Raw genomic sequence first — 27,600 nt, 5'->3', positions numbered from 1 at the left:
CCCTTCTACAGGTCATGGTGTGGTTCCCCGGGGGTGCCTTCAAGATTGGCTCAGCCTCCTTCTTCGATGGGTCCGCCCTGGCTGCCTATGAGGACGTGCTGATCGTGACTACCCAGTACCGGCTAGGAATATTTGGTTTTTTCAAGTAAGTGTCCCTGAGAGCTTGACACCCCAGGTCCCCGAGGCACAGCTGTATGGCAGCCACAGGGGATTCAGTGCCCAGCTGCGTAAGGAAGAATGAGCCTTCAGTGACACTGAATAACTGTGACCCGAATTAGTGAGGTAATCTTTGCAGCTATAACAGATAAACTCCCAAGTCTTGGTGGCTTAAAACAATAAAAATCTCTTTCTCACTCAAGTAAGGTCCAACTGAGTGATCCTGACTGACAGACATCTTTTCACATGGTCAGTCAAGGACCTGGCTCCTTCCCGTCTTGTGACTCTGCCCTCCTTTTGGGGCCTAGACCCTCTGCGTCTGGCCAGCAGATGGACGAACAGCAGGGAAGATCCTGCAAAGGAGTGGCCACCCACCCACAGCCTCCACCTTGAACTCCTTGAGCGGCAGGAAGCAGATTGCAGCCCACTGAGTATTCTCACCCTACTTCTGGCCCCAGCACAGGGGATGAGCATGCCCGCGGGAACTGGGCCTTCCTGGACCAGGTGGCCGCCCTAACCTGGGTCCAGGACAACATCAAGTTCTTCGGTGGTGACCCACGCTCCGTGACCATCTTCGGACACTCAGCGGGAGCCATCAGTGTTTCCAGCCTCGTGAGTTCTTCTCTTTGGGATCTGAACAGACCTTGGTGGGGAAGGTTACAAAAATGAGGACCATGAATCACTTATAGCTGACTGGTGCTTTCCTGTGAAACAAACACTTTTATACACATTGTCTCCCTCAAGCCTTACAGAGAGAGTTAGGGGCTCTCTGTCATTTTGTGGACAAGAGCTGTCATCAGGAAGAGTTTAAATGAATTACCCAAGATCACATCCTGAGTAATAGTTTGAAGAAAAATCCCTTATATTTATAGGGTGGAAGCCCTGGTGTCCAATTACCGGGACTGGTAATTACTTGTTTAATAGGAAAGTTCAGCTAAAACTTTTTAAAAAAAGGATGCATATAACATTTTATTTTTTTTTTTAACTTTTTTAACGTTTTTTATTTATTTTTGAGACAGAGAGAGACAGAGCATGAACGGGGGAGGGGCAGACAGAGAGGGAGACACAGAATCAGAAGCAGGCTCCAGGCTCTGAGCCATCAGCCCAGAGCCCGATGCGGGGCTCGAACTCACGGACCGCGAGATCGTGACCTGAGCTGAAGTCGGACGCTTAACCGACTGAGCCACCCAGGCGTCCCTATAACATTTTATTTTATTTATTTTTTATTTTTTTTTAACGTTTATTTATTTTTGAGACAGAGAGAGACAGAGCATGAACAGGGGAGGGGCAGAGAGAGAGGGAGACACAGAATCCGAAACAGGCTCCAGGCTCTGAGCGGTCAGCACAGAGCCCGACGCGGGGCTCGAACTCACGGACCATGAGATCGTGACCTGAGCCGAAGTCGGACGCTTAACCGACCAAGCCACCCAGGTGCCCCATTTTATTTTAACTTCAAAGAGAAAGTGTGCATTTCTCTATCAGTGGTTTGGTATATAGTGTGGTATCTTTTCAAGGTTGGTCTGCTGGCTAGAGGTCCAGCGTGGTTCTCTGGCATAAACCACCCATTGGAATCATGGTCCTCTAATTACGGTTTCAGCTTCTTTACAGTGAGCATGAATTTTAAAAGATGCGTGCTTTGTAGTCTGTGAATGAGGTGCATTTATGGAATTTTCCGCTCCCCGCCGCCGCACCCAACGTATTTTACTCTTATCTTTTTCACACCTAATTTGCCGGCAGTATTTTTCAGCTACTTGTCTTTATCACAGGTTTCTTTCCCCCAAACATAGTTTTGTTTCTTTTCTTACACACATACTTCACTGGTTCCCGCGGTATTTCACTGATTATGTAATTACAGTAGCAAGTGTAACTGACCAAACAAGTGAGGAAGCAAACACACCTGCCTCTTGGCCAGAAACTTGTGGGAATAGAAACCTGTGGTGGTGCTAGAAAATAGCCCACTGGCTCTGAGTGCTTGGCATCTCCAGGGTCACATGTTCATCACAAAAGTCTGTTACATAGAAGTGGTTTAAGAGAGCTTCCACGGTGTAGCACTTGACAATATACAAAATATTTTTGTATCTTCAAAATAATTCAGTAAGGTGAATTATAATAACTCAACTTTACACATATGATGACAACCCCCGTTTCGTGGGTGCATGCTGTCCGACCAGGCATTGTGCAAAGCCTTCTATATTTGTTACTTCTGCTCTATGCCACAATTCTGTGATATGTGCTCCATTTTTCCTTCCAGTTTTGCAAGAAGTAAATTGATGCTCAGAAATGTGAAACAATTCGCCTGAGGTTCCCCCAGCTAGGAAATGAACGAGCTAGCAAGCAATCACACACCAGGATGTTTGACCTCAAAGTTCCTGAGGCACCTGGGGCTCAGACAGGTTAAATAATTTGTCCATACATCCATGGCTAGTCCTTGAGTCCCCAAACCAGGGCTTTTTTTTTTTTTCTGTAAGCACAAAGCTTTTAAGGAGGCTTCCTGGGAAGGTTTCTTCAAGGAAAGGTGGGTGGTGTATGTGCTGGATGGAGAGTCCCCTGCATAACTTTTCCTGGTCTCTTGTGTTCTGTCTCCAGATTCTGTCCCCCATGGCCAATGGCTTATTCCACAAAGCCATCATGGAGAGTGGGGTGGCCATCCTGCCTTTAGTGATGAGATCCCCTGGTGATGAGAGGAAGAAGGATGTAGGTATCTCGTTAACACCTCTCCTCTACTTGGTCAGGGGAGAATGTGGTCAGGTGTCGATAGACCATGTGCTTGGCAGTCCTACTGACCATGGTCAAAAGAGTCTGATGCTGGCCAAGGTGAACCTTATTGCTCTATGGGAGGCCTGGTTTGACAGAAAATAGGTCCCCAGTGAAATACTGTTGGTGTGCGTGAATGTGTGTGTGTGTGTGTGTGTGTGTGTGTGTACATGAGTGTCTATGTAATTGTTCTGACATCTTATTCATTATTCTTCGCTTAGGATATATAACTCAGTCCCCTGTGTTATATACGGCTCATCTCCTATATCGACTCCACTCTGTCTAGAGTACTCTGTTAAGAAAGATTCTTAGGCTGTTTCCAATTCAGTGGGAAATAACACTGTGACTGATTCTTGTTGCCTGGCATGAGATTGTGAGGGGGCGGTGAGGCATATGCCCCAGACTTTTGTCATCTGTCATCTTGGTTAGTGCTCTAGCGGACAGTGAGGACCTGGAGACCAAGGTCTCTTGCATCTTTCATGTCCCGGCATGATTCCTGGTGCATACTAGGTGACTATTGCTGTTTGCTGAATGAATGAGTTAACAAATGAGCTGATTCGGTCAATGAAGATTAAGCACGGGGCTGTGGAGCCACCTCCTGGGGACTATGCATTTTCGTGGTGCATTTGCTTGAACACCTGATAGAACATGACAGTGCACACCACAAGCAGAGACATGGAGTCATAATATTGTAAAAATACTCTCAATGCATCGGGAATATTGGTTTGGGGAACATGACGTATCAACTTTCAGTTTGTGCCTCTGTTTGTTCATTTAGCACATGTACGCTGAGTGTCCATAGTCCTCCCAGCTCTATGCTAGGACCTGTGGGTTTATAAATGGGAAGGGCTACACTGACTTCAGAAGACCATAATCATTTTACGACAAAGGTTTTTAACCTGAAATCCATGGGTAGTTGGGAGATGGTCCTTGAGCTCCTACAGTTGTACGTTGTGTGTAGATTCTATATGTTTGTGCATTTTCCCAGGGAGAGGGTTTGTAGCTTTCGTTGGATTCTCAGAGCATTCATGACTCCCAGACACTTGGGGGGCCACCACTTTCAAGGGATGAGCTCCCACGGAAAGTTCGACGACTGTGCAAGGCAGCGTTTGTGAAAAGGCTAGGTAGAGAAGGTGGGAATCCTTGAGGTAACAGGAAATCAGAGGAGGAAGGGGTTCATGGGAGCTGCAGTGGTCTGAAAGGACATCTCGGAGGAGCCAGGGATGAGTGGAATTGATGTGAGACAGGAAAAGCTGTTCAGGGTATTCTAGGCTGTGGTGGGGGTGAGGCTTAACAGAGCTGACAAGCTGGCACTGAGCCAGAGTCATGCCTCAACTGACAGTTAAGTCATGCTTGCAAAGCTGCTCCTCACGCTTGGGGCTCCTGGCTCCACTCAGCATCCCAGAGTTGGGCGTCTGGACTCAGTGAGGCCTACTGCCAGTGGAGCCAACGTCATCGGACTGGTCTCCCCATGGCCAGGAATCTTGACCCTGTTCCACAGCCACAGGCTGACACATCACCTCCCCCTACTCCAGCGGTTGCTAAAGATGACAAGGAGAGTCAGGCAAGAGAACAAAGAGGTACAGTGCCCGCCTGTCCTCAGGGGGTGGGGAGGGGCAGCAGGCTTCATGTATGAAGGATCTAGGACTCTTCACTTTTCATTTTCTTGGCGACTTTCCATGCTGTGCTCTGACCTGGTCCTTCTCTGGCAACAGTTGCTGGTGCTGGCGCATATCTGTGGTTGCCATGCGTCTGACTCGGCTGCCCTGCTGCAGTGCCTGAGGGCAAAACCCCCCGAGGAGTTGTTGGACATCAGCAAGGTGAAGAGGGGCGGGAGGGTTTGGGGGCAGGGTGGTGCTTGGAATGGAAGGGCAGACAAACCCCACCACTCTCTTACTTACTTTGATATGGGATTTGGAAAGATGGAGGTTGGGATTCATAGTAATGGCTGTAGAATGTACAGAACCATGATAGGTCATTCAAAGAACTTGATGGGCCAGGGATGCTGCCTAGCCAGGAGAAGATCCAGGAAAACACAAATGTTGTCTTTAAGTCACTGGGAAGAGGGACTTCCCCTGTTCCACATGCTGCCAGAAGCTAAAATCAGTGTCAAGAGTGTGAGTTCTGTTAGGAAGCCATTTTGGCTTGGTGTAACCAGGAAATTTCTAAAAACTCTGAAAAAGGGCCAGCACCTTTAGAAGATAGTGAGGCACCCCCCTCTGTAGGTATGTAAGCAGAGTCTAGATGACCACTGACAAATTTCAGTCACTGGACTGAATCAGCTCTTTGTGCCCCTTCCACTAGTGAGAGCTTCTGATGGTCCTTGGAAGAGCAAGGTCATTATCTGTCAGATTCCAACAATTGTGAAATACTTTGTTGGCATGGATGAAGGGTCCGCTGTGAGTTGTGCTGGAGTCTGGGAGCTGGATAACAAGTCCTTGACCCGATGGAGTGTGAAAGGTCTTCTGTGTGCTCCCCGCCATCCCCACTCCCAAACAGAGACCCCCAAAAAACGTGGATAAAGCCAGGTGTTTCCTCCTGAGACCCAAGACTCAGCCAGATCAAAGGCACAGTGCTGAGGAGGACATCTCAGGAAGATGCGCATACTAATCCCCACTACTGTGGCCACTCCCCTGTCCCCTGCTCACCACTCTGCCTGCTGCATTTGGTCAGAGGTTCTCAAAGAATTTGAGCCCCTTTGCCTAAGCAAGTGCAGGGCCGGCCAAGCAGAACTGATACATCAGGATGGGCCAACTGTGGCTTTTTCCTTTCTTAATGTAGTTTGACCACTGCTCGGCGGGTTGGGTCTCCTTGGCTGGGGGCTTGGGGACAGCAGATTTTGTGAACAGAAGCAGATGCTGATTTTTCTCTTCTTCCTTATTCCAGAAAATCACGTTTTCCATTCCAGTGGTTGATGAGTTTTTCTTTCCTGATGAGCCTCTAGCCCTATTGACTCAAAAAGCATTTAATTCAGTTCCTTCTATCATCGGAGTCAATAACCACGAGTGTGCCTTCCTGCTGCCCACGGTAAGGATCCCAGCTGTCCTTCCTGTCGCTTCCTCAGCGGTGTGGCAGCTGTATGTGCTTCCACAGCTCAGCACTGCCAGCAAGGACGCCAAGTGTCATGCGGGAGCCCGGAAGCCAAGGACACGGTGATGCCCCTTCCCCTCTCTGAAGGAGGGTAGCTGAGGATTGAGGGCAGCCGGAGTCAGCATCTGCCCTGCTCCTCATACAAGGTTCATGGAGAAAGAAACAACTCTATGAAAAAAGTAAGAGAGGATGGATCCATTCGAGCTTTGTTCAAAACATCACAAATGATTGTTTCAAATGAGCACAGTTACTACTTCAAAGATGAATTTCATGCAGCTTTGGAAAATGTTCAGGCCTTTACATTTTCGTGTGCGGTTATGAAATTTTGACTTCCAAGAATGCTCTCTGGGTTTGTACAAGTTGCGAAATCACTGAATTGTCTTATTCATTCAACAAGTACGAAGGGAACATTTACTTTACGCTCTACACCCTGGTAAAAAGCAAGCATTCAACAGTGAACAAGTCATGCAGTCCCAGCTTTCTGCAGGCTCACATCCTACTGGGGAGGCCCAGATGAAATGGACAGTTGAAAAGATGGTTTCCGGAAGTGTAAGGACATAAACTGGTGGGAGAAGGTCTTTAGGGAGGAGGAGGGGTGGTCAAGAAAGGCTTCTCCAAGGAGAGATTATTTGTGCTCAGGCTGGGTCCTGAGAAGGAGCCATGGTTTCTTGACCCTGCCATTTAAAGAAGACCCTGTTGATTTGAAAGAAACTTTTCATCTGTCCTCAGAAGGGTAAGAATGCTCAAGCCCATAACATCATCACGGCGCAGTCACGGAGACCAACCTCCTCCTTTTAAGCTGAGGGAAATGTGGTTATGAAATCCAGAGGCTTGTCAAGGTTCAAAGCTAGTTGGTGGCTGGTTAGAACCAGAACCCTGAGTTCATCGGGCTATTAAAGGCCTGTTCTACCATTATTAATGTGACTTACAGAGCAATGTTTTGGAGTAAGTGGGAGTGAGGATCTTTCTGCTCGTGTTGCAAATGAGGCATCTGAGTCACAGACTGTGGCTTCAGCAAGGCCTTTCGATGCTACCAGGTTTGTGCTAGAAAGAAAAAGGCAGGTGCTACCGATGACACCACCACCATAACCACTGCAGCCAGTCCCGAGCTCTTCCACGTGCCCAGTGTGTACCATCTGTCCAACAACTTGCAAATGGGCATTGTTATTCCTGTTTTTCAGTTAAAGAAACTTAGTCTCAGAAAGGCTAAAATTCCTTCCCCAAAGTCTCCCAGCTGGGGGAGGAGACAGTGTTGTGTAATTTCTTCATGCATTTAGGCTCTGCCATTAAATGTTGGGTTCTCTGGTAACCTGCTGTGTGACCTTAAGTGAACTGCCCAACCTCTCTGAACCTTCGTTCCTTAATCCGTGGTATAGGATGATCTTAACTACCTGCTTCACAAGCACACGTCAGTAAATGTTAGCTATTGGAATTATTCAAGTGGCAGGATGGGAATTGGTGCCTGGGTCTGCATAGCTCAAAAGCCTGCATCAGTGTGGATAGTTCATGTGACCTCACAGCGACATCCACTGCTGACCATTGGAGACCATAGGAAATCCTCCAAAATTCCCTCCAAATCCTTCAGCTGCCGAACATATAGAGAGGTTCTTAGTGGTTGAAATACACGTGTAGATAAATTGAATGATTCAGGAGTTTCCCTCAGATTCCAGGAGACAGAGATGTTTAAATATTTACCCTCGTGATTTATTATCTCAAGACTTTCAGCAGAAAATGTCAAAGCGAAATTCATTGGACAAGTGGAGAGTATTTCTACCCTCTCATGTTTTTAAGCTGTAATACTGGCCCGGGAGGGGTCTTTTAACAAGTAATTACTCCTAGCCCTTACTATGTACCAAGCATAGCCTATGTTCTTTTTAAAAAATATTTATTTATTTATTTACCTATTTATTTATTTATTTATTTATTTATTTATTTTATTTATTTAGAGCATACGTGCATGACCAGGGGAGGGGCAGAGAGAGAGGGAGAGAGAGACTGGGCCCAAGCAGCCTCAGCACTGTTAGTTAGCAAAGAGCACGACGTGGGACTCGATCTCACGAGCTGGGAGATCATGACCTGAGCTGAAATCAAGAGTCAGACGCTTAACCGACTGAGCCACCCAGGCACCCAAGAAAAGCCTCTGCTCTTAACCACCAGTCTTGCCACCTCACTGGCTCTCTGCAAACTGCTGGCATCTCAGAGGCCCTAATTGTAAAGATCTCTAGAAAGAGAACAATAAACCAGTAGTTTGAGATTTTTCTGGCCTCTCTTTGAATGTGGTGTCAAAGCCGAGCTGTAGCCTGTATTAGTTTGCCCGGGTTGCCACAGCAAAACACCACAGACCAGGTAGCTTAAACAACAGAAACTTATTTTCTCACAATCCCAGCGGCTGGATGTCCAAGATCAAAGTGTCAGCAGGCTTAATTTCTTGTGGGGCCTCCCTCCTTGGCTTGCACGAAGCCATCTTCTCCCTGTGTCCCCACATGGTCTTTCTTCTGTATGCACACACCCCGATGTCTCTGTGTGTCAGAATTTCCTCTTCCTATAAGGACACCAGTCAGGTTGGATTAGGGCCCAACTAAAGTCCTCCCTTTGATTTCATCACTTCTTGAAAAACGTGGCCTCCGCTCTATCACACTCTGGAGTACTGGGGGTTAGGTCTTCAACGTGGGAATGGGGGTTGGGGGGCACATTTCAGCTCATAACACGGTCTTTCCACAGGGCAGCCACTCGGGCCCCACAAGGCCACAGGTATGGCAGGGAATGGCTGCCTTTAGCAAGTGTGAGAAGAGACTGTCATTGCTCCAACCCACTGAGGCCACTCCTGCATGTCGCCCCTTGGGGACTAAATGGGTTCCTGCTCTTCCCAGCCTCCCCTCTAAAAGGCAGGCCCCTCAGCCCTCAGCGAGACCACTTTCCCTTCTGGTGTCTTGAGGTGCTCACAGAGGATGCCCTACTTCTCTCCACAGGAGTTTCCTGAGATCCTCGGGGGTTCCAACAGGTCTCTGGCCCTCCACTTCGTACACACGTTCCTGGTAAGTGAGCCTGGGCAACTGTGACTCGTCAGAGATTCACCTATTTAACAGACCTCCTCGGGGCACACTCAGCAGTAGGGGCTGGGGCTACAGTCATTCCTCGTTCACTCATTCAGTGAATCTTTGCCAAATAGAGTACCACAGTCCCTTATTCACGATCTCAAAATCCAAGGAGCTCTGAAAAACAGCCTGTAGGACAACCGAAACTTCCTTAGCTGATAGGTGGCCCTTGGTATTTATTGTTCTCATCCACTTCATTCATCCCCCTGTTCATGTGCTTCTCTGATGACATAAGTAGTGTGGGGGCTGGGGCAGCCGCCCCCAGAGCACGTGACATGACACGCAGCCTATATACTGAATTATTTATGCACAGTCAGCAAAGTTCTGAATTCTGAAACACACCCGGAACTAAGGACCTGTATTCACTCCACGCCAGCCGGGCACTGTATTAGGTTCCAGCGAGGCCCAGGATCCTGACTCAACTGTTTATTCATTCACTCCCTGAACAGACGTGTCAGTATCAGGTCTTAAGCCAGACGCTAGATGTAGGAACGGATTCCTTTCTCTTCTTCCCTCCTTCTTGCCGTAAACATCCAGGGTGAACTCTGTACCAGGTTCCCTTTGTGCACTTATTCGTTGACTGGCTGCTTCTTGAGAGCCCAGCGCTTCCCTAGGCACTGAGGTACAGTGATGAGCAGGCACTCCTTCTACACTTGCAGAACCTGGGGAGCGTGTGGTGGATGAAGTGAAGGAGGCACTTCAGTAGTGTCTGCAAACCAGAGCAGAGGAATGTTCGAGGCCCCGTGTGGCCCACAGGAGGAAGCAGGTGGCTGCCTCAAGGAGAAGAGCCTTGAAGGATGAGTTAGGTTTGTCTGGCTGGTAGAGGAACAGGGGCCAGGGGAGCTGGAGGTCCCGGCCGGAGGACCCAAGATTAGAAGCAGAGGAGTGTGATGAGGTCAGCTGCAGGGTAGGCTGCAGTAGAGGAGGGTGCTTGCAGCTGTTATATGCTCTGAAAGGAAGGTGCCGTTCATCCCAGGGGCTGGGAACAGAGGAAGAGCGGCATGATTTGATTTCCATTTTGGAAAGAGCCTTCTGGCCACAGAGTGAGCCAGACCAGAGGCAGGGGATCCTTCGGGCCCCAAGGCCCAGAGGTAATGTTTGATGAGTCTTGGCTATCTAGTGGTCCGAACTGGGATTAAGGTTTGAGAGATACTTAAAATATATACACCAGACAGTGAGACCTCGCAGGCTGGATTGGAGATGGCCTCATGGAGGAGGAGGTGATTGATCTGGTTTAGGAAAGGGAAACATTTGACCAGAGGGCCTTTCAAGAGGAGTAGGTATGTTGAACCAGGTCCTGGGAGTGGAAAGTGGGCTTTGTGGGGAGGTGCAGGAGGACTGGAAGGGCACGCAGTCTCTCCTAGGTGCCAGAGCAAGTACTTTTCAAATGATTAAGTTGTTCTCTGATGCAGATGGCATAGCCTTGCTCTGGAACCCCAGGGGTCTGCACTGTGAGTATCCCACTGGGGCTCACCAGAGGGTCCACAGAGCATCCAGACCCTCCTTGGGTACCGTGAGCACCTAGGGGGTCTGCTGGTCACGTGGTCCAAGTCAGAGACACTTGCACCAGAGCCTGGACTTGCTCTGGGCCTGATTAAAAACACTCAGCCTTCAGAGGACCTGATGAACAAGTCTGAGTGTGCTGTATACTGCCTCCAAATTCCAGAGAAACACCTGCAGGACCATGCTTGTTTTCATGTTGGGGGGTGGGGATGGTGGCTGAGGTGCCATAACTTATCCCAGCATTCCCTAGACCCCCCAGATCCCCAAGAACATCACTGATGTGGCGGACCCTGAATCTTCATGAAGTTTACGTTGCATCCTCTGGCATTTGCGCTGGGGGCAAGTTGAGGGATCGAAGACTGGGAGGCAGCCCAGTGTCGGGTCAAGAAGTCAGGGAATTGCCCCGTTAAGGGTTTTGGCAGTAGGTGTTGAGGGAAACCAATAGAGCAGAAGACCTGCTCTGTGCCGGACAGCATGTTTCTTTCTTCATATCTCATGCGATCCCCAGCACGGCCTGTTTTTTATAGATGAGGGAACTCCAAGAGAGCAACTAGCTCGAATCAGCAAAGGACCGGAGGCAGTGCTACTACCCGAAGCCGGCCTCCTGGGTGTGGGACCTGCGTTGGCACAAAGGTCTACACTCAGAAGAGTTCTACACTTGATTGAATGCTATGTTGTCACCATCTTGAAATTGGTATCATTTTTGAACAACGTTGCCCTGCAAACCATGTTGCCAGTTCTGGCCAGGGGTGGCCGTTTCTGGAGCATCTCAGAGAGGCATGTGCACGGTGATTAGTAGCATGAAATTTGGCTGCAAGTGAAAGAATGGCTGTACCAGTTTGGACAACCCCTTAACCTCTCTAAGCCTCAGTGCCCTCATCTGTGAAAGGGGGCTAATTTTGATATTTGCATCGTGGGATCACTGTGTGCATTAAACGAGGCGATGCATGTAAAGACCTCAGAATCATGTCTGCCCAGGCAAACGCTTGACGTGTTGGATGTTGCTGACCTGGATCTCCCGTGGCCATGATTTCTTACAGCAGATCCCCACCCAGTATTTGCACCTTGTGGCTGATCATTACTTCTACAACAAGCACTCCCCGGTTGAAATACGAGATAGTTTTCTGGACTTGCTTGAAGATGTGCTCTTTGTGGTCCCTGGGGTGGTCACAGCTCGACATCATAGAGGTGAGTCTCTCAGCACTACCCCCGCTCCCGCCACAGCAGGGTCACAGCTCAGCAAGGCCAGTGGCTGCGGGAATTCTTGTCGCCTGATGACTGGCCCTGCTCCACCCTTCTGTTCCCTCAGTTAGAGGGAGTTCCCAAGGATGTCTGGGATACAACCCTGCAGGCTGACCTTTGCAATTGCCGTGCCTTTCAGAGTTCAGGGATGCTGATCAGTTTTTGTTGTTTCTGTTTCTCCTCCTTCGTCAGGACCATCCAGAAAATTCCCACCTCCCCATAATTTTATTTCCCACATTCCTTTCTCTGAAAGTGTCTTCCCAAACATTTTAGGTATCAGCAGTAGTGGAGCAATCAGAAAGGAAGTATTACTTGTGGTGACACAAACCTTGTTTCCCTCCTTACCCCTGCCCTGCCCTTATTCTCTCTCCATCTCTCTCTCTCTCTCTCTCTCTCTCTCTCTCTCTCTCTCTCTCTTCCATTCCCCTTTCCTTCTGTTTCCACAATTTTTTATCAAGAGCCTACTATGTTCCTGACAGTATTCTGGGCCCTGAGGATACATCAGTGAACAAAACAAAGACACCATGTAACTCACATTCTAGTTGGGGAGACTAACAAACAAGTCGAGATAGAATATATATGTGTTAGATGGTAATATAAGTAAAAAAACACAGGGCGGGGGATAGCAGTGGCAGGGAACTATAGGATTCTGTATCAAAAGGTCTGCAAAGGTGACAAGGGAATGAGGACCAAGAACGGACTCTTGAATTTGGGAACACAGAGGTCACTGGTGACCTGGACAGGAACTATTGTGATAGGATGATGGGAGTAAAAGCCTGGTTAAAACGGATTCAAGAGAAAATGAGCAAACTGATCTCCAGAGAATACAATCCCAGTCTCAAACTTTCACCAGTGGTTTTGGAGAAATGAATGAACTGACTCGAAAAATTTACATGGAAATGCAAGGATAGCCAAAACAATCTTGAACAAGAACACCAAAGTAAGTGGACTTACAAGTTATCTGATTTCAAGTGTTATTTTTGAGTACAGTCATTAAGAAAGTCTGGTACTGGCTGAAGAATAGACACATAGAACAGAGTGGAGAGTCCAGAAAATCGACAGTTAACCAGTTTTTGACAGAGGTGCTAAGATAAGTCAATGGAGAAAGGAAACTCTGTTCAAAAAACAGAGCTGAAATGACTGGATATCTATGTAGAAAAAGTGAGCCTCAACCCTCTAACTCACACTATACACAAAAATCAATGTGAGTTGAGTTGTAGACCCAAATGCAAAAGCTTAACTTGTACTTAAGCAAAATAAACTTTTCAAAAAACACTATTAACAATGTTAGCAAAAGTGGTGGAGGAGGAAAGTCCAAAATCTGTCCCACCACAAAAGCAGTGAATAAATTGGCATGTACTGTCAGAATCAATTTTACCAGAACGCTGGAAATAAATCAAGGGTGTATAGCAAGCAAATGAACATTTCATCAAAATATAGACCCTGGAGTCTCAGTGAGAGTGTTTGTGGCATGTTAACTTACTCTGCACCATTTCCTGCCACCAGCTAGGCAATGGCCTTAAAGACAGCAGCCCATATTTATAGTCTAGGCTGCTAGTACTGGAGGGAGAAAAAAAGAACCTATTCTCAAAGACTTGTGGTTGTTTGCTTTGACCTATCCGGTGGCTCCCTAAACAACTAAGCTAAAAGGGCTTGCTTTTATTTCCCCTAACATAGAGCTTTCTCAGGGATTAGACACCTACCTGGAGGGCATTTTTCATGAACATTTAAAGGTAAATGCATTTGCTGATACCACTAGGGGCAAGGGATAACAGTTGGAATAAATAAGAGACGACACTTAGGAGGAAAAGCTGGGCAATGAGCTGCTCTGGGAATAAAGGATTGAGAAGCTCTCCATATACCTGGGAATTTAGAAGGCCTTGTGCATATTCAGAGTAGGGAGCATGCTCATAAAAGCCCTGAGATGGCCCTAAGCTGTTATATCTGGCTGACCTGGAGGCTATCCTCAGACAGAAAGTGAAAACTAAGTAAGACTTGTAAACTGTCTGGCTGAGTGTTGAGGGATGTTCCAACACACACACACAATGTCCATCTTCAAAGACTGGGAGATTTTGTTTGTTTGTCTTAGGCTTTTATGAAAACCTCAGCTGACCCATAAAATTATTAGTTGACCACTAAGAAAACAGGAGAAAGACTTTGGTGGCTACACATGACCAAGAAACATTTATCTTTTTAATTTTTGTAATGTTTTATTTTATTTTTGAGAGAGAGACCGGGGGAGAGGCAGAGAGAGAGGGAGACACAGAATCCAAAGCAGGCTCCATGCTCTGAGCTGTCAGCACAGAGCCCAACGCAGGGCTCAAACCCACAAACTGTGAGATCATGACCTGAGCTGAAGTCGGACGCTTAACCGACTGAGCCACCCAGGCATCCCAGTACAGAAACATTTCTAAACAAACAAACGACCACAACCACAACAGGCAGTAACAACAAACCATGGAAAGGAGTTAGAATCTGATGTTCAGAGTTGCCACAATATAATATTCAAAATCTCCAGTTTTCAACAAAATATTACAAAGCATGCAAAGAAATGGGAAAGTATGGCCCACAGACAGGAAAATAATTAATAGAAACTGTCCCTGAAGAACCCCAGACATTGGATTTACTGAAGACTTTAAACCAACTATTAAACATGCTCAAATAGCTGAAGGAAACCACATATAAAAAATTAAAGGAAACCATGAGAATGATGTTTCACCACATACAGAAGCAGTAAAGAGAGAATTTATAAAATTATAAAAAGGACCAAATAGATATTCTGGCATTGAAAAATACAACTGGAATGGAAAATTCACTAGAGGGACTCCACAGCAGATTTGAACATAGAGAAGAAAGAAACAGAGAACTTGGACACAAATCCATTGAGATCACCCAATGTGAGGATCAGAAAGAAAAAGGAATGAAGAAAAGTAAACAGAGCTCAAGAGGCCTGTGGAACACCATTAAACATCTCAACATATGCATGATAGGACTTCCAGAAGGAGAGGAGAGAAAAAGAGGTAAAAATAATATTAAAAAAGTAATTATCAAAATGTCTCAAATTTGATGAAAGATGTAAATATTCATGTACATGAATTTCAGTGACTCCAAAGTAGGAGGAAACTCAAATAAATGTATGTAGAGACATATTACAATCAATCAAAAACCAAAACCAGAAATTCCTGAAAAAGGTAAGAGAGAATAGACTGATCATGTACAAAGTAGTTTCAATAAGATTAACAGCTGATTTCTCAACAGAAACCACAGAGTCCAGAATGGCATATTCAAAGTGCTGAGCTAATAATTATTATTATAACTAATAATTATAATAATAATAAAGTGCCTGCCAACCAAGATTTCCATATCTTTCAAAACTATCTTGAAAAATGAAGGAGTAATCAAGACATTGCCAGATAAACAAAACCTGAGAGATTTTGTCACTAGTAAACCTGCCTGATAAGAAATGACAAAGGGAGTCCCTAAGGCTGAAATGAAAGGACACTAGACAGTATCTGAAACCCATAAGAAGAAAAAAGAGCACCACTAAAGGTATTCACATTACTTATGTTTACTTGTAGAAGTCAGTATTAATTCATTTTTGGTTCTCTAATGTCTTTTTTCTTCCTACATGATTTAAAAGACAAGTGTAAAGAACAATAATTTTAAATCTATGTTTTGACATACAGTGCATCAGGGTGCAATTTGTGACAACAACAACATAAAGGCACAGAACTATAAAGGGGAAAAGTTTTTGTATACCATTGAGACAAAGTTGGTATTCATTTGAAATACATTATTTTAAATTAGGATGTTAATTATAATCCCCAGAACAACCACTTAGAAAATAACTACAAATATGTAGAGTAAAAGAAACAAGAGGGAATCAAACCGGTACACTAGAAAATATTATCTAACACAAAAGAAAGTAGTAATGGAAGAATTGAAGAATAAAAAATATATGACATATTGAGGAACAAATAGTAAAATGGCAGAAATAAATCCTTCCTAATCAGTAATTCCACTAAATATAAATGGATTCTCTCAAAAGGCAGAGATTGCAGAATGAACGGATTATAAAAACAGAGTCCAACCGTATGCTGTTCTAAAAGAGACTCACTTTAGAAATAAAGATACAAATAGTTTGGAAGTAACAATGGATTCTTGGATATAATGCCAAAAGCGTAATGAAAAAAGAAAAATAGATAAATTGGACTTCATAAAAATTAAAAATTATTGTGCATCAAAGCACAATATAAAGGAAGTGAAAAGACAACCCACAGAATGGGAGAAGATATTTACAAATCATATACAGTAAAACCTTGGATTGAGAGCAACTTGTTCTGCGAGTGTTCCACAAGACAAGCAAACATTTCTAATAAAATTTAACTTGATAAATGAGCAATGTCTTGCAATACAAATAGTACATGACACCAAACATCACATGATCACAGCTGAGCCTGATTCTTCTCTCTCTCTCTCTGGCTGTGGGATTGTGGGTGATCGTCTCCCATGCTCAGATGCTCAGTCTCAGGCCAGAGTGTTTGGCAGAAATCAGTGATTTTTCAAAACACTGGAAGGTGCCTACAACTGGCACTAGTATATTTTTTGTCCCTTCAAAGCACCTATGGACAGTCCTTTGCTTTTCCATACAAGAGTAAGCTTAGGAATGCTTTGCTTCATTCTAGGTCAGGCTGCCTGAGATATAGACCCTTTCCTCTGCTGCCTTGCCAGTTACATTAAATACAGTATAAGACAAGAGTTTATCAATATTGTGCTGTAGTCAACATCTGTGTGAACATAGACAATGGTCCCCATGCAGAAAAATGTTGAAAGGAAAGGCAGTAAGAAGGAGATGATTATGGTGGAAGTTAAGGAAATCATTGAGAGGTCAGAATGAGGTATGTGGGTGGCCGAAATTGCAAGATTTTATAGGAAATCTACATTGAGCATTTGCACAATATTAAAGCAGAAACAAGAAATAAGGGGGCTAGATGCACCAAAAGGAGTCAGGAGAATATCAAAGCAATGGCCACGTGTTCTGGAAGATGTAGAAAAGTTGCTTCTGGTTTGGATAAATGGGAAGCAACTAGCAGGTGATACTGTGACCAAGAACTTTATCTATGAGACGGCAAATGCCTTGTACGCTGACCTCATAAGTAAACTGCCAGGTACATCAACAGAAAATGAAAAAGTCGTCAAGGCAGGCAGGGGTTGGTTTGATAACTTTAAGAGGACAAGTGGCATCCGTAGTGTTGTGAGGCATGGAGAGGCTTTGAGTTCGGATGCTAAAGCAGCTGACGCATTCACTACCAAGTTCAAGAAGCTCATGGTTTCCGAGTGTTACCTGCCAGAGTAAGTTTTTAACTGTGATGAGATGGGGTTTTGGAAAAAGATGCCAAAGAGGACTTACATTACAGAAGAAGGGAATGCAATGCCCAGTCACAAGCCCGTGAAAGACCATCTCCCCCTCTTGTTTTGTAATAACGCAGGCTAGAGTTTTAAAGTCAAACACCTGCTCGTGTATCATTCCACGAATTCACAAACCTTCAAGAAATGCAAGGTGCAGACAAGCCAGTTAAACGTTGTATGGAGGTCCAACAGGAAGGCTTGGGTCACTCATAGCTTGTTCACTGAGTAGCTCAACGAGGGCTTCAGTCCTGCGGTGAAGAAATACCTTTTTAAAATAATCTGCCACTCAAAGCTTTGCTGATTATGGATAACACTCCTGCTCATCCTCCAGGCTTTGAGGACGACTTACTGGAGGAATTCGAGTTCCTTAAGGTCAAGTTCCTTCCTCCCAACACCACTCCAATCCTCCAGCTCATGGATCAGCAGGTCATTTCAAACTTTGAAAGGCTTTACACCAAAGCACTGTTTCAGCAATGCTTTGAGGTAACTGAAGGAACAAACCTTACCCTCTGAGCATTTTGGAAAAATCATTTCCACATCGTGAGCTGCCTCAAGATCATCGATAAAGCCTGGGATGGGGTCACCAAGAGAACCCTCAGTTCTGCTTGGAGAAAACTGTGGCCTAACCGCATTCTTGGACATGACTTGGAGGGGCTTGCTCGTGAACAGGAGCCGTCAGTTGGCCATGTTTGCGGGGAAGTCCATGGGACTGGAGGTGAATGACGACAATATTCAAGAGCTGGTGGAGACACATGGCCAGGAGCTGACCACCGACGAACTGAAGGATCTGCATCACGAGCAACAACAAGAGGTTATGGAGGGGATCTCGTTGGCAGAGGAGGAGAAAAAGGCAGAGGAATCCCTCACTTCCGATGAGATTAGGGAGACATGTAAAATGTGGGAAACGGTGAAACATTTTGTAGAAAAGCACCATCCAAATAAGGCTGCAGGTGTGCGAGTGATGGATCTATTTAATGACAATGCAATGTCATATTTCTGTGAAGTCCTCAAAAGGAGGCAAAAGCAAGTGTCATTGGATGGGTTCCTTATTAAAGCTGCATGAAAAGAAAACGATTCCACTGAGCCAATGGATAGCAATGATTCTAATAGCGATAGTGAAATTCTTCCTACACAATAACCCTCCTCTAGTCTCCCTCACATCAGCCGTGAAGGTTTTCAAAGGTAAGTGCAGGTTACTTTGCTTATTTTTCTTTCTATTTTGTATTTTCTTTATTATTTTGTATTATATTATAGTATTGTAATCATTTTTATGTGAGTATTTTTGGGTTGTGGAATGAATCATCTGAGTTTCCATTATTTTCTATGGGGAAATTTACTTTGATATACAAGTGCTTTGGATTACAAGCATGTTCCAGGACAAATTATGCTCACCAACCAAGGTTTTACTGTATATGATAAGGGTCTGTTATTCGGAATATATGAAGGACTCAACAAAAAGTCAAATAACTCAATTCAAAAATGGGCAAAGAACTGAATGGACATCTCTCTAAAATAGATATACAAAGGACTAATGAGCACATGAAAGGGTGATCAACATTATTAACCATCAGGGAAGGCAAGTCAGATCAAGTCACAGTAACATAGCACTTCATAACCACCAGAGTTGCTGCAATAAAAGAATAAGTAAGCAAACAAAACCCAGAAAACCACAGTGTTATTGAGAATGTGGAGAAACTGGAACTCTCATATACAGCTGGTGGGAACGGTAAATGGTACATGCAAATGTGGAAAGATGGTTTGCCTGTTCCTCAAAAACTTAAACATAAAATTACCTTATAACTCTGCAGTTCCACTCTAGGGATATACCCAAGATAACTGAAAACAATAGTGTGACATGAATGTTCACAGCAGCCTTCTTTAGAGAGATCAAACAGTGGTAACAACGCCAAAGGTCCATCAGCCCACGAAAGGATAAACAAAATGTGGTGTCTATATACAATGGATTATTATGTGGCCATAGTGAGAAATGAAATGCTGATACATGCTACAACATTGTTGCACTATGAAAACATGCTAAGTGAAAGAAGCCAGACACAAAAGGCCACATGTGTGATTCCATTTATATAAAATGTCCGAATTGGCAAATCCATAGAGACAGAAAGCAGTCTCCGAAGGAAGGGCAAATGGGGAGGGACTGCATAAAGGCTTCTGTTTGGAGTGCTGAAAATGTTCTGGACCTAGATAGTGGTGATGGTTGCACAACATTCCGAACCTACTAAAAGCCACTCATTTGCACACTTAGAAATGGTTACAGTGGTGAATTTTACACTACGTGTATTTTACATTAAAAGAAAAAAAAAAAAAAAAACCCAGAGCGCTGTTACAAAAATGAAGAGGCAAGCCACAGACTGGACCAAAATATTCACAACATAATTGACAAAAAAATTCATATCCAGAATGTGAGAACTCTTACAATTCAATAACGAAGAGACAAACAATCCAATTACAAATGGATAAAAGGCTTGAAGGGATACTTCACAAAACAAGATATCTGAAGGCTGAAAAGGTGCTCAACGTTATTAGTCATCAGGAAAATGCAAAATAAACTTCAAATGAGGAAACCATTTACACCTCTGGAACGGCTAATATTAAAAACACAGAGGCGCCTGGGTGGCTCAGTGGGTTTAGCCTCTGACTCTTGGTTTTGTCTCAGGTCATGATCTCACAGTTCGTGAGTTTGAGCCCCACATTGGGCTTGCACTAACAGTGTGGAGCCTGCTTGGGATTCTCTTTCTCCCTCTTTCTCTGCCCTTCTGTGCTCTCTCTCTCTCTCTCTCTCTCTCTCTTAAAATAAAATTTTTAAAAACTGAAAAAAAAAAACCCACAAACTATATACCCAGAAGTATTCCACATCCAAGGATGCGGAATATTCAGAAGTGTCATATACTTCCGGAGAGAATGTAAAGTGACATAACCATTCTGGAAAAAGCTGTCAAGTTTCTTACACAGTTTAATGTACATCTACCCTGTTACTCAACTATTCTCCTCTTAGATATTCACTGAAGAAAAGTGAAAGCATATGTCCTTACAAAAGACTTGTATACGGATATCCCTAGCGGCTTTAATCATAATACCACCAAACTAGAAAGAACCTAAAAGTCTATCATCAGACAAATGGATAAATACATTGTGATATATTAATGCAGTAGCATACTACTTGGTGATGAAAAAACAATCAACTACTGATACGTGCAATAACGTGCATGAATCTCAAAAACATTACACTGAAGAAAAGAAGCCAGACACAAAAAAGTCTATATAATGTGTTATTCCGTTTACACGGAGGTCAAGGACAGGCGAAATTAATCTGTGGTGACAGGAATAAAAACATTGATTGTCTCTTGGTAGAGTGACTACAAAGACACACAAGAGAATTTTCCAGGGTGATAGAAACCGTCTGTATACCTGGGCATGACATACCTGGGCATGGTGATGTCATGTCGTGGATGTCAGTGCATTTGTAAAATCTTATCAAACTGTGTAATTAAAATCTGCATTTTTTTATTGCCCGTAAATGATACTTCAGTTAATAGAAAGAAAGAAACAATGAGAGGAGAGGAAGCAGAGATGATGAGTAATGTCAGGTCTTGCTAGAAGGGATTTAGAGAGATAAGGCAGTAACCAGAGGGGAAACGGAGACCAAGAGTACGTGTGTTTGTGTGTGCCTGTGGGTGTGCATGTGTATGTGTGCGCATGTGTGTGTCGGTGCGTGTGTACGTTGCACATGTGTGTATGCATGTTAACGGGAGACTCTGGAAGCCTGTTGGCTACTGATGGCAGTGGTCCAGTAGAGAAAAATTGATGATGCAGGGAAGGAAGGGGGGATTACGAAGCAAAGGCCTTCAGCTGAAGAGAGATGAAACGATGTTGAAAGCAGGGAGTAACTTTGTTCGCTTTGTCTCCAGACAGCCGAACCAGAGTTAGTGACAAGAAGTCACAGGGAGGTAGGTCTTGGCTCAGTAAGAAAGGCTTTTAGAGAAGTAAAAAGCTATTGCCCTCTCAGACTGCCCGGAGGGGTGCTGAGCTCTTGCCACCAGGGGCATAGGGGCTGCTGTGGCAGGAAGTGCTGGCCTCCGACAAAGAAGAAGGAAGTTAGCATGGTTCGAGTCACCTGCCTTCTCTCAGCCATCCCACCCGTGGGTCTGTGGAGCCAGGACCAGCCCGGGTGGGGACGCAGGGCCGCCCCTGCTCCGCTGCGCATGCGCACCGGCCGCAGGCCCTTTCCTGCCTCTCCACAGATGCTGGCGCACCTGTCTACTTCTATGAGTTTCAACACCGGCCCCAGTGCTTAAACGACACAAGGCCAGCTTTCGTGAAAGCCGATCACTCTGATGAAATCCGCTTCGTCTTTGGAGGTGCCTTCCTGAAAGGCGACATTGTCATGTTCGGTAAGAAACGGCTTCGGGGGCTTCTGTTCTCGCAGGGACTGGAGCTTGGGATGAGCTGGGGAGAAGGCACTGTTAGCACGAAGTCCCTCAACCGCCCAATACTATGCAAGAGTCCTGAAGACTGGTGGGTTAGGATTTAATCTATGGTTTACAGACATAGCCATTCCCTGGAAAATGGCCCCCTCTTATTTTTAGGAAAAGGAGTTGCCAGCATTTGCTTGATAAGTGTTTCTCTTCATACTAAAGCCTAAAGGCGTGGGCCCTTGAGGGCACTCATGCAATCTAATTTTTTTGTTTTTAATTAGAACCTCTTTCTTCCTTCTCTCTGACCACTAGTCTCAACCCTCCTTGCCCTTTCTAGAATCACTGATGCTACCCAGGGCTTTAAAAGGAAAACAAACAAACAAACAAACAAACAAACATGTTTTTCATAATTCCAGCCCAAAGTAGTGGGACCCAGGTGATCTAATGCAGATGCTTGCAAACTGTTGCTAGCAAGGTTCGCTCATTCATTCCTGAATTTATGACCTATTCAGTGCCTCAAATAAGAAGCCAGTCATATGAGGTTATCAATAGAGAAAATATAGGAACTACACACTATAGATATCACTAAAATATTTTGTTTAAGAAATTGCACAACACAGGCTCGTAAGCAGTTCGCGCTGGCTTCTTGACAATGAGGACAGAGCCTCCGCCAGAGTATGCGCTCTGAGGTTTATTCATTATGTGATTTATTCATTCCCATCCTTGTAATACAGGTAATGACACAACTGCCTCCTACGTTGTCTTAAGGATTAAATGAAACAGTTCTCATGAGGTATACAGTGAGTACTTAATAAATGTCCCTGTTACTATTACTCAGCAGCCATCACTGAGCTCATAACTGTGTGATGGGCACAGGAATCTCCAAATGGGAAAAAATGAACCGCATGTGTATCAAAGGCTAAATTCCTTAATATCTAAGGAGCTCTTGGGGCACCTGGGTGGCTCGGTTAACCATCCGACTCTTGATCTCAGCTCAGGTCTTGATCTCAGGGTCATGAGTTCAGGCCTCTCATTGGGCTCCACACTGGGCATGAAATCTACTTAAAAAATATAGATAGATAGAGATAGAGAGATATATGGTATATATATCTATAAATATATATGGTACATAATATATATAAAGAACTCCTAAAATCAATGGGAAAAGAACAACCCAGTCAAACACTGGGCAATATATAAATAGTTTATGGAAGAAGAAACATGTGACTTTTAAGCATGAAAATCCACTCGACCTCACCCATATCAAGAGGATTGAACGTTAACCTTGACTGAGGAATTCTCTCTCAACTATCGAGGTTGGGGAGAGCGATACATTTTACATAATATATTTCAGCAGGTGTGGGGAGACAGACAACCTCATATATTAATGGAAAATTTAAAATGCAGATAGTCTTTACCCTAGCAGTTCAACTTCTAGAATTTTTTGCACAATTATATACAGGCAAAGGTTTAGGCACACACTGAAGCATTGTTTCCACCAGCAAAAGATTGGAAACGATGCAAAGATCCACCAAGAGAATATCGGATGCCTGAATTCTATATTCATAGATAACTGAATATATACATACTTACGTGTTATACATTTATAGAACAATAAACGGCAATGAATGGAAGGTTTATAGACAACAGTGTGGGCCTATCTCCTGGATACAGTTTTAGTACAAAGAGAAAGACGCAGGATATATGTTCGTATTATACTGAGTATGTAAAAAGGCATCTGCCAAAAACCCTTGCACGAGGCTAGCCTGCCTTCGGAGGACACTCAAGAAGCTGGTAGCTATGGTTGCCTCTGAGGCTGGTAACTAACTGGGTGTCTGGAGGGAAGAGACAGGAGGGAAACTTACTTTCGTTAGATACCCTGCCTGCATTTTGGATTTGTCCTTTGAGCAAGTATTACTTTCTCAAATAGAGAAATGCCATAATTAATTAATTGTTTGAGGGGGAGTGGTAGAAGGAGAGAGAGAGAGGTGGCCTCTGACCCTAGGAAACCTGCAGCCTCATGGGAATTTCTGGAAGAGCACTGGTGAGACAGGGAAGCTGTGTGATCCGCCTCCTCCATTTGGAAGCCAGGATCCCTCGGGCGAACCCTGGCAGCTCTAGGCCTCAGTATGTGCAGACACAAAATGAGCCCAACGATTGAGGATTGAACGGTGGGCCAGTGAGAGGATCCCGGTGGGAAGGGAGGTGTGAACGAGATTCAGCAGGCCCGAAGCTCCTTGGGCTTCTGGCAAATCCGTGTGAGAGCCGGATTTTGTGATTGTCTCCTTCAGAAGGAGCCACCGAGGAGGAGAAATTGCTGAGCAGGAAGATGATGAGGTACTGGGCCAACTTTGCTCGGACCGGGTAAGTGAGCACTGCCTTGGTGCGGGCTTTCCCCACAGCCAGGTGTCTGGGGGTAGAAATCTCACCCCCATCTCTGCCCTCACTTCCAGGAACCCTAACGGGGAAGGTGTGCCTCTGTGGCCAGCCTACACCCAGAGCGAGCAGTACCTGAAGCTGGATTTGAATGTGAGCGTGGGACAGAAACTGAAGGAGCAAGAGGTGGAGTTTTGGATGGATACCTTCCCCTGATACCCTCCACTTCCACAGCCCTCCCCAGTCCTCCTTCTCCCTTACTCTCCCTCTCTCTGCTCCCTCCTGGCTTCTTCTCTTCTGCTCCATGGGAAGTTCTCTCTGTGTGATTTGGTTTTCCTTCTTCCACAATTTCACCCGCGATCCTTAGCTCCGTTTCTGTGTTGAGCTACTTCGTGGAATCAGCTGCTTTCACCGATGTTTTATGGTCTTGAGGACGATTCTTAGGGGAATTCTTTTCAACATCAAACAATGCTACTGGCCTTGGAAGGCTACCAGATTTCTTCAATAAATCACCGTGATGGCTGGCGTATTACTTGGTATCATAATGACCTTGTTAGTCAGATGAAACAAAATCAGAATGTAAAATATGTACAAGGAACAGAATTTAATTCTGTGTTCAGAACATTCTCACAACCCCCAGCATTTAAGATGATGTGGACTTCCTATGAGAGAAGGTGTCTGTGTGTGTTAAGTGAAATGTGAGTGCTTCAGCTCCGATCCAGGGGAGTTTCAGCCACAAGCCAAACATGGATGTCCTGAACACCGATGGCCTGAACCGGATCTTTCCTCCAGCTCAGGAGATATGTGGGGGAGGGGTGGGGGAGGCCGGAGAGCCTCCTCCTCAGCAATGGAAACCAGACATCCTCCAAGGTCAGGGGCCCAGAAGTCAGACGCCAGGAAGTAAGGTCAGGTCAGGGAGATACTGAGGAGTAAAGATGTTTGATGGGACTGAGACTAATCCATCCTTCCATAAACCTATAATGGGTGCCTGATGTGTACTAGACAGATCCCCACTGGAGCTACAGTGGTAAGCAAGACACGTTCGCCACCAGTGGTAAGCAAACAAACAGTAAGCAAACATTCACACAGGCGAATATCTGATGATAGAAATTTGATAAGTTCACCTAGGGAGAGTAAGGTGTTTTATTAAAGTGTAACGGGGGACCTAATTTAGATGGAAGTCTTAGGAGGTTCCCTCTGGAGAAATGATATTGATCTTAAGAAAGGATGAATTAGAGTTAGCCAGTTGATAGGTAGGGATGCATTTGTACCCTTGATATCCATATAATTCATATTAAAACCACACACTCCCTATTCTATTCATGTCATTTACCAGGGTAGTTAGTTTTTCCTTGTGATTGCTCCAAGAGTACGTATGTGCATAGAATAGGAGGGTTCCTGAAATGTCAGTAATGTAGAGTTCCTCTGGGTCAGAGATCTCCTAATCCTAGCCTGAGTTTGGCCCCAAGAAATGTTTTGTTCAGTCCACACCTGTCAAAAACATTTTGGAATTAGTTTCCAGTTAATATGAAGTTAGGGGAATTTCACTTTGGAAGCCATGTGTCCAGCTTCTCCAGAGTAGAAGAAGAAGGTAAAAAAAAAAAAGGAGGCGGAGGTGGAAGAGGAGGAGCAAGAAGAAGAAATCTGGCATCAGCGGAGCTGAATTCCCACATGGTAACCAGGGCTTCTGACACCCCGCACATCACCTTTGAGCCAATTAGAAGGCATTCTTTCTTCAAAACCCTCCACAGACAGACTTCCTTCAGGAAGTCATCATTGATAAATATCTACGTCTATGATGTGAAAAATATCTCCTCTGAAGTAGTGCCCCTGTGCAGTGCACAACCTGCACAACTGTTCTCAATGACCCTGATAGAATAAATCTTCAGAACTGAGTAGAGTCTACCCCTTTACAAAGGCATGAGCTCTCAACTTTCTACAGTCCTCACCATTCCCCTTTGTCTTATGCCTGGTCCATTTCACTCATTGATATTACCTGGCCCCAGAAGGTGTTTAAGCCTGGGCCCCTGGCCTCTCATTTTACAGAAATCTATGGAGAAGTAAAGGAATTCATCCAAGATCATTCAGTGAATTAGCAGCAAGTAAAAACCAGGCCTTGAGTCTCTTGTCTTTCCAGATCAGGACTCTCTGCCATGCTGCCTGCCTCCCTCAGCATATGGTTCAAATCTGTTGGATTGTTTCTGGCCTAGGTGGTTGTGGAAGGAGTAGATCAACAATCCTTGGGGCATTTTATGGTTCTAGGAAGAGGAACCAAGCCACACACAAGCAAGCTGGAAATTCAATTGCCTGTGCAGCTGCAGAAGGCTAATTTCTACATTGATATTTGGCTTAACTAACAGCTAGAAAACACCACTCAACTCATTTTTTAAAATACTATCATATTAAATGACATTACACTTATTTATATACTGCACACAGTCCCAGTATCCTCAAATGTGATTCTAATTTTGGTAGGTGTCTTGCAAGAGGGAGCATATTTCCAACTCATTCAGATACAGGGCCCTCTTTCCTCCTTATTCCTATCCACATGTGATCAGATGGTGTATTGAGTTAAAGTTGAAATATGAGTGTCAGTGGGCATCCTGCTTTTTTCATTTAATTCAGGATTTTCTATCAGAGGTGTAAGTAGAAGACTCACCCAGGGAGCTTTCCCAAAATTCCAGTGCCCAACCTACTCCCCCGTCCAACCAAACCAGAGACCTGTATTTTCATTTGTTGGGCATTTGATGCACACCCCTGGTTAAGAGCTGCTGAGTACTCATAGTGTGGTGGATGAATTCCAGGTTGCTAGAGGATCATCAGACACTCAGCTTACGTTCTGCCTGATGTGGCTACATCACAATTTCTAGCTGTTAGTCTGCTCCTGGACATTTATGGATATAATTTGGTAAGCAACTTTGGGAAGGAGTGCTTTTGCTTTTTTTTTTTTTTTAATTTATTTTGAGAGAGAGAGAGAGAGAGAGAGAGAGAGCAAGCAGGGGAGGGGAGAGAGAGGAAGACAGAAATCCAAGCAGGCGCCACGCTGTCAGCTCAGAACCCCATGTGGGGCTCGAAACCATGAACCGTAAGGTCATGACCTGGGCCTAAATCAAGAGTCAGACGCTTAACTGACCAAGCCACCCAGGCACCCCCGAGTACTTTTACTTTTTAAAATTATGTCTGGCATCTGGATTTGCAGCAGATGGACCCGGGAAAAGGCCCTGCCCTTTTTCAGTTGCTCTTATGGTCTACAAATGCACTTCCCCCGAAGGGTCCTTTCACTTCCTGCTCATCAACAGCACAGATACATGTATTTTGCAATCACCTCTGCTTTTCCATCAACATAAAAACAGAAAATTTAATTACTTTCTTACTGTAAATTAAACAACTTACTTTTTTACAGAAAATATATACTTTTTTCGAACAATCTTGGATCTGAATCACTAAATCAAATCAAATCAAATCGAACAAAACTCTGGAGACAAACTAAATATTTGCCTGTGAATTTCCTAATGTGCAGCAGAGGGCAGCATTATAAAAAG

General features: G+C 44.7%; 1 protein-coding gene across 1 annotated transcript in view; it reads left to right on the top strand.

The window, feature by feature from the left end:
* CES5A (carboxylesterase 5A) overlaps window positions 1–24,584 on the top strand; it is a 29,678-nt gene extending 5,094 nt beyond the window's left edge. Inside the window, exons 4-13 of the mRNA XM_058706773.1 lie at window positions 12–145; window positions 615–768; window positions 2,743–2,850; window positions 4,626–4,730; window positions 5,797–5,937; window positions 8,970–9,035; window positions 11,639–11,786; window positions 21,509–21,658; window positions 23,974–24,046; window positions 24,136–24,584. Of these exons, the coding sequence (XP_058562756.1) occupies window positions 12–145; window positions 615–768; window positions 2,743–2,850; window positions 4,626–4,730; window positions 5,797–5,937; window positions 8,970–9,035; window positions 11,639–11,786; window positions 21,509–21,658; window positions 23,974–24,046; window positions 24,136–24,274 (1,218 nt within the window). The 3' untranslated portion in view covers window positions 24,275–24,584. The remainder of the gene's footprint in view (window positions 1–11; window positions 146–614; window positions 769–2,742; window positions 2,851–4,625; window positions 4,731–5,796; window positions 5,938–8,969; window positions 9,036–11,638; window positions 11,787–21,508; window positions 21,659–23,973; window positions 24,047–24,135) is intronic.
* Window positions 24,585–27,600: the final 3,016 nt, after the last annotated feature.

This window comes from Neofelis nebulosa, chromosome 17 (genome assembly GCF_028018385.1).
Source record: "Neofelis nebulosa isolate mNeoNeb1 chromosome 17, mNeoNeb1.pri, whole genome shotgun sequence".
Taxonomy (NCBI): domain Eukaryota; kingdom Metazoa; phylum Chordata; class Mammalia; order Carnivora; family Felidae; genus Neofelis; species Neofelis nebulosa.
Note: the sequence above shows the minus strand (reverse complement) of the source record. Positions and strands in the feature narration are given on the sequence as shown.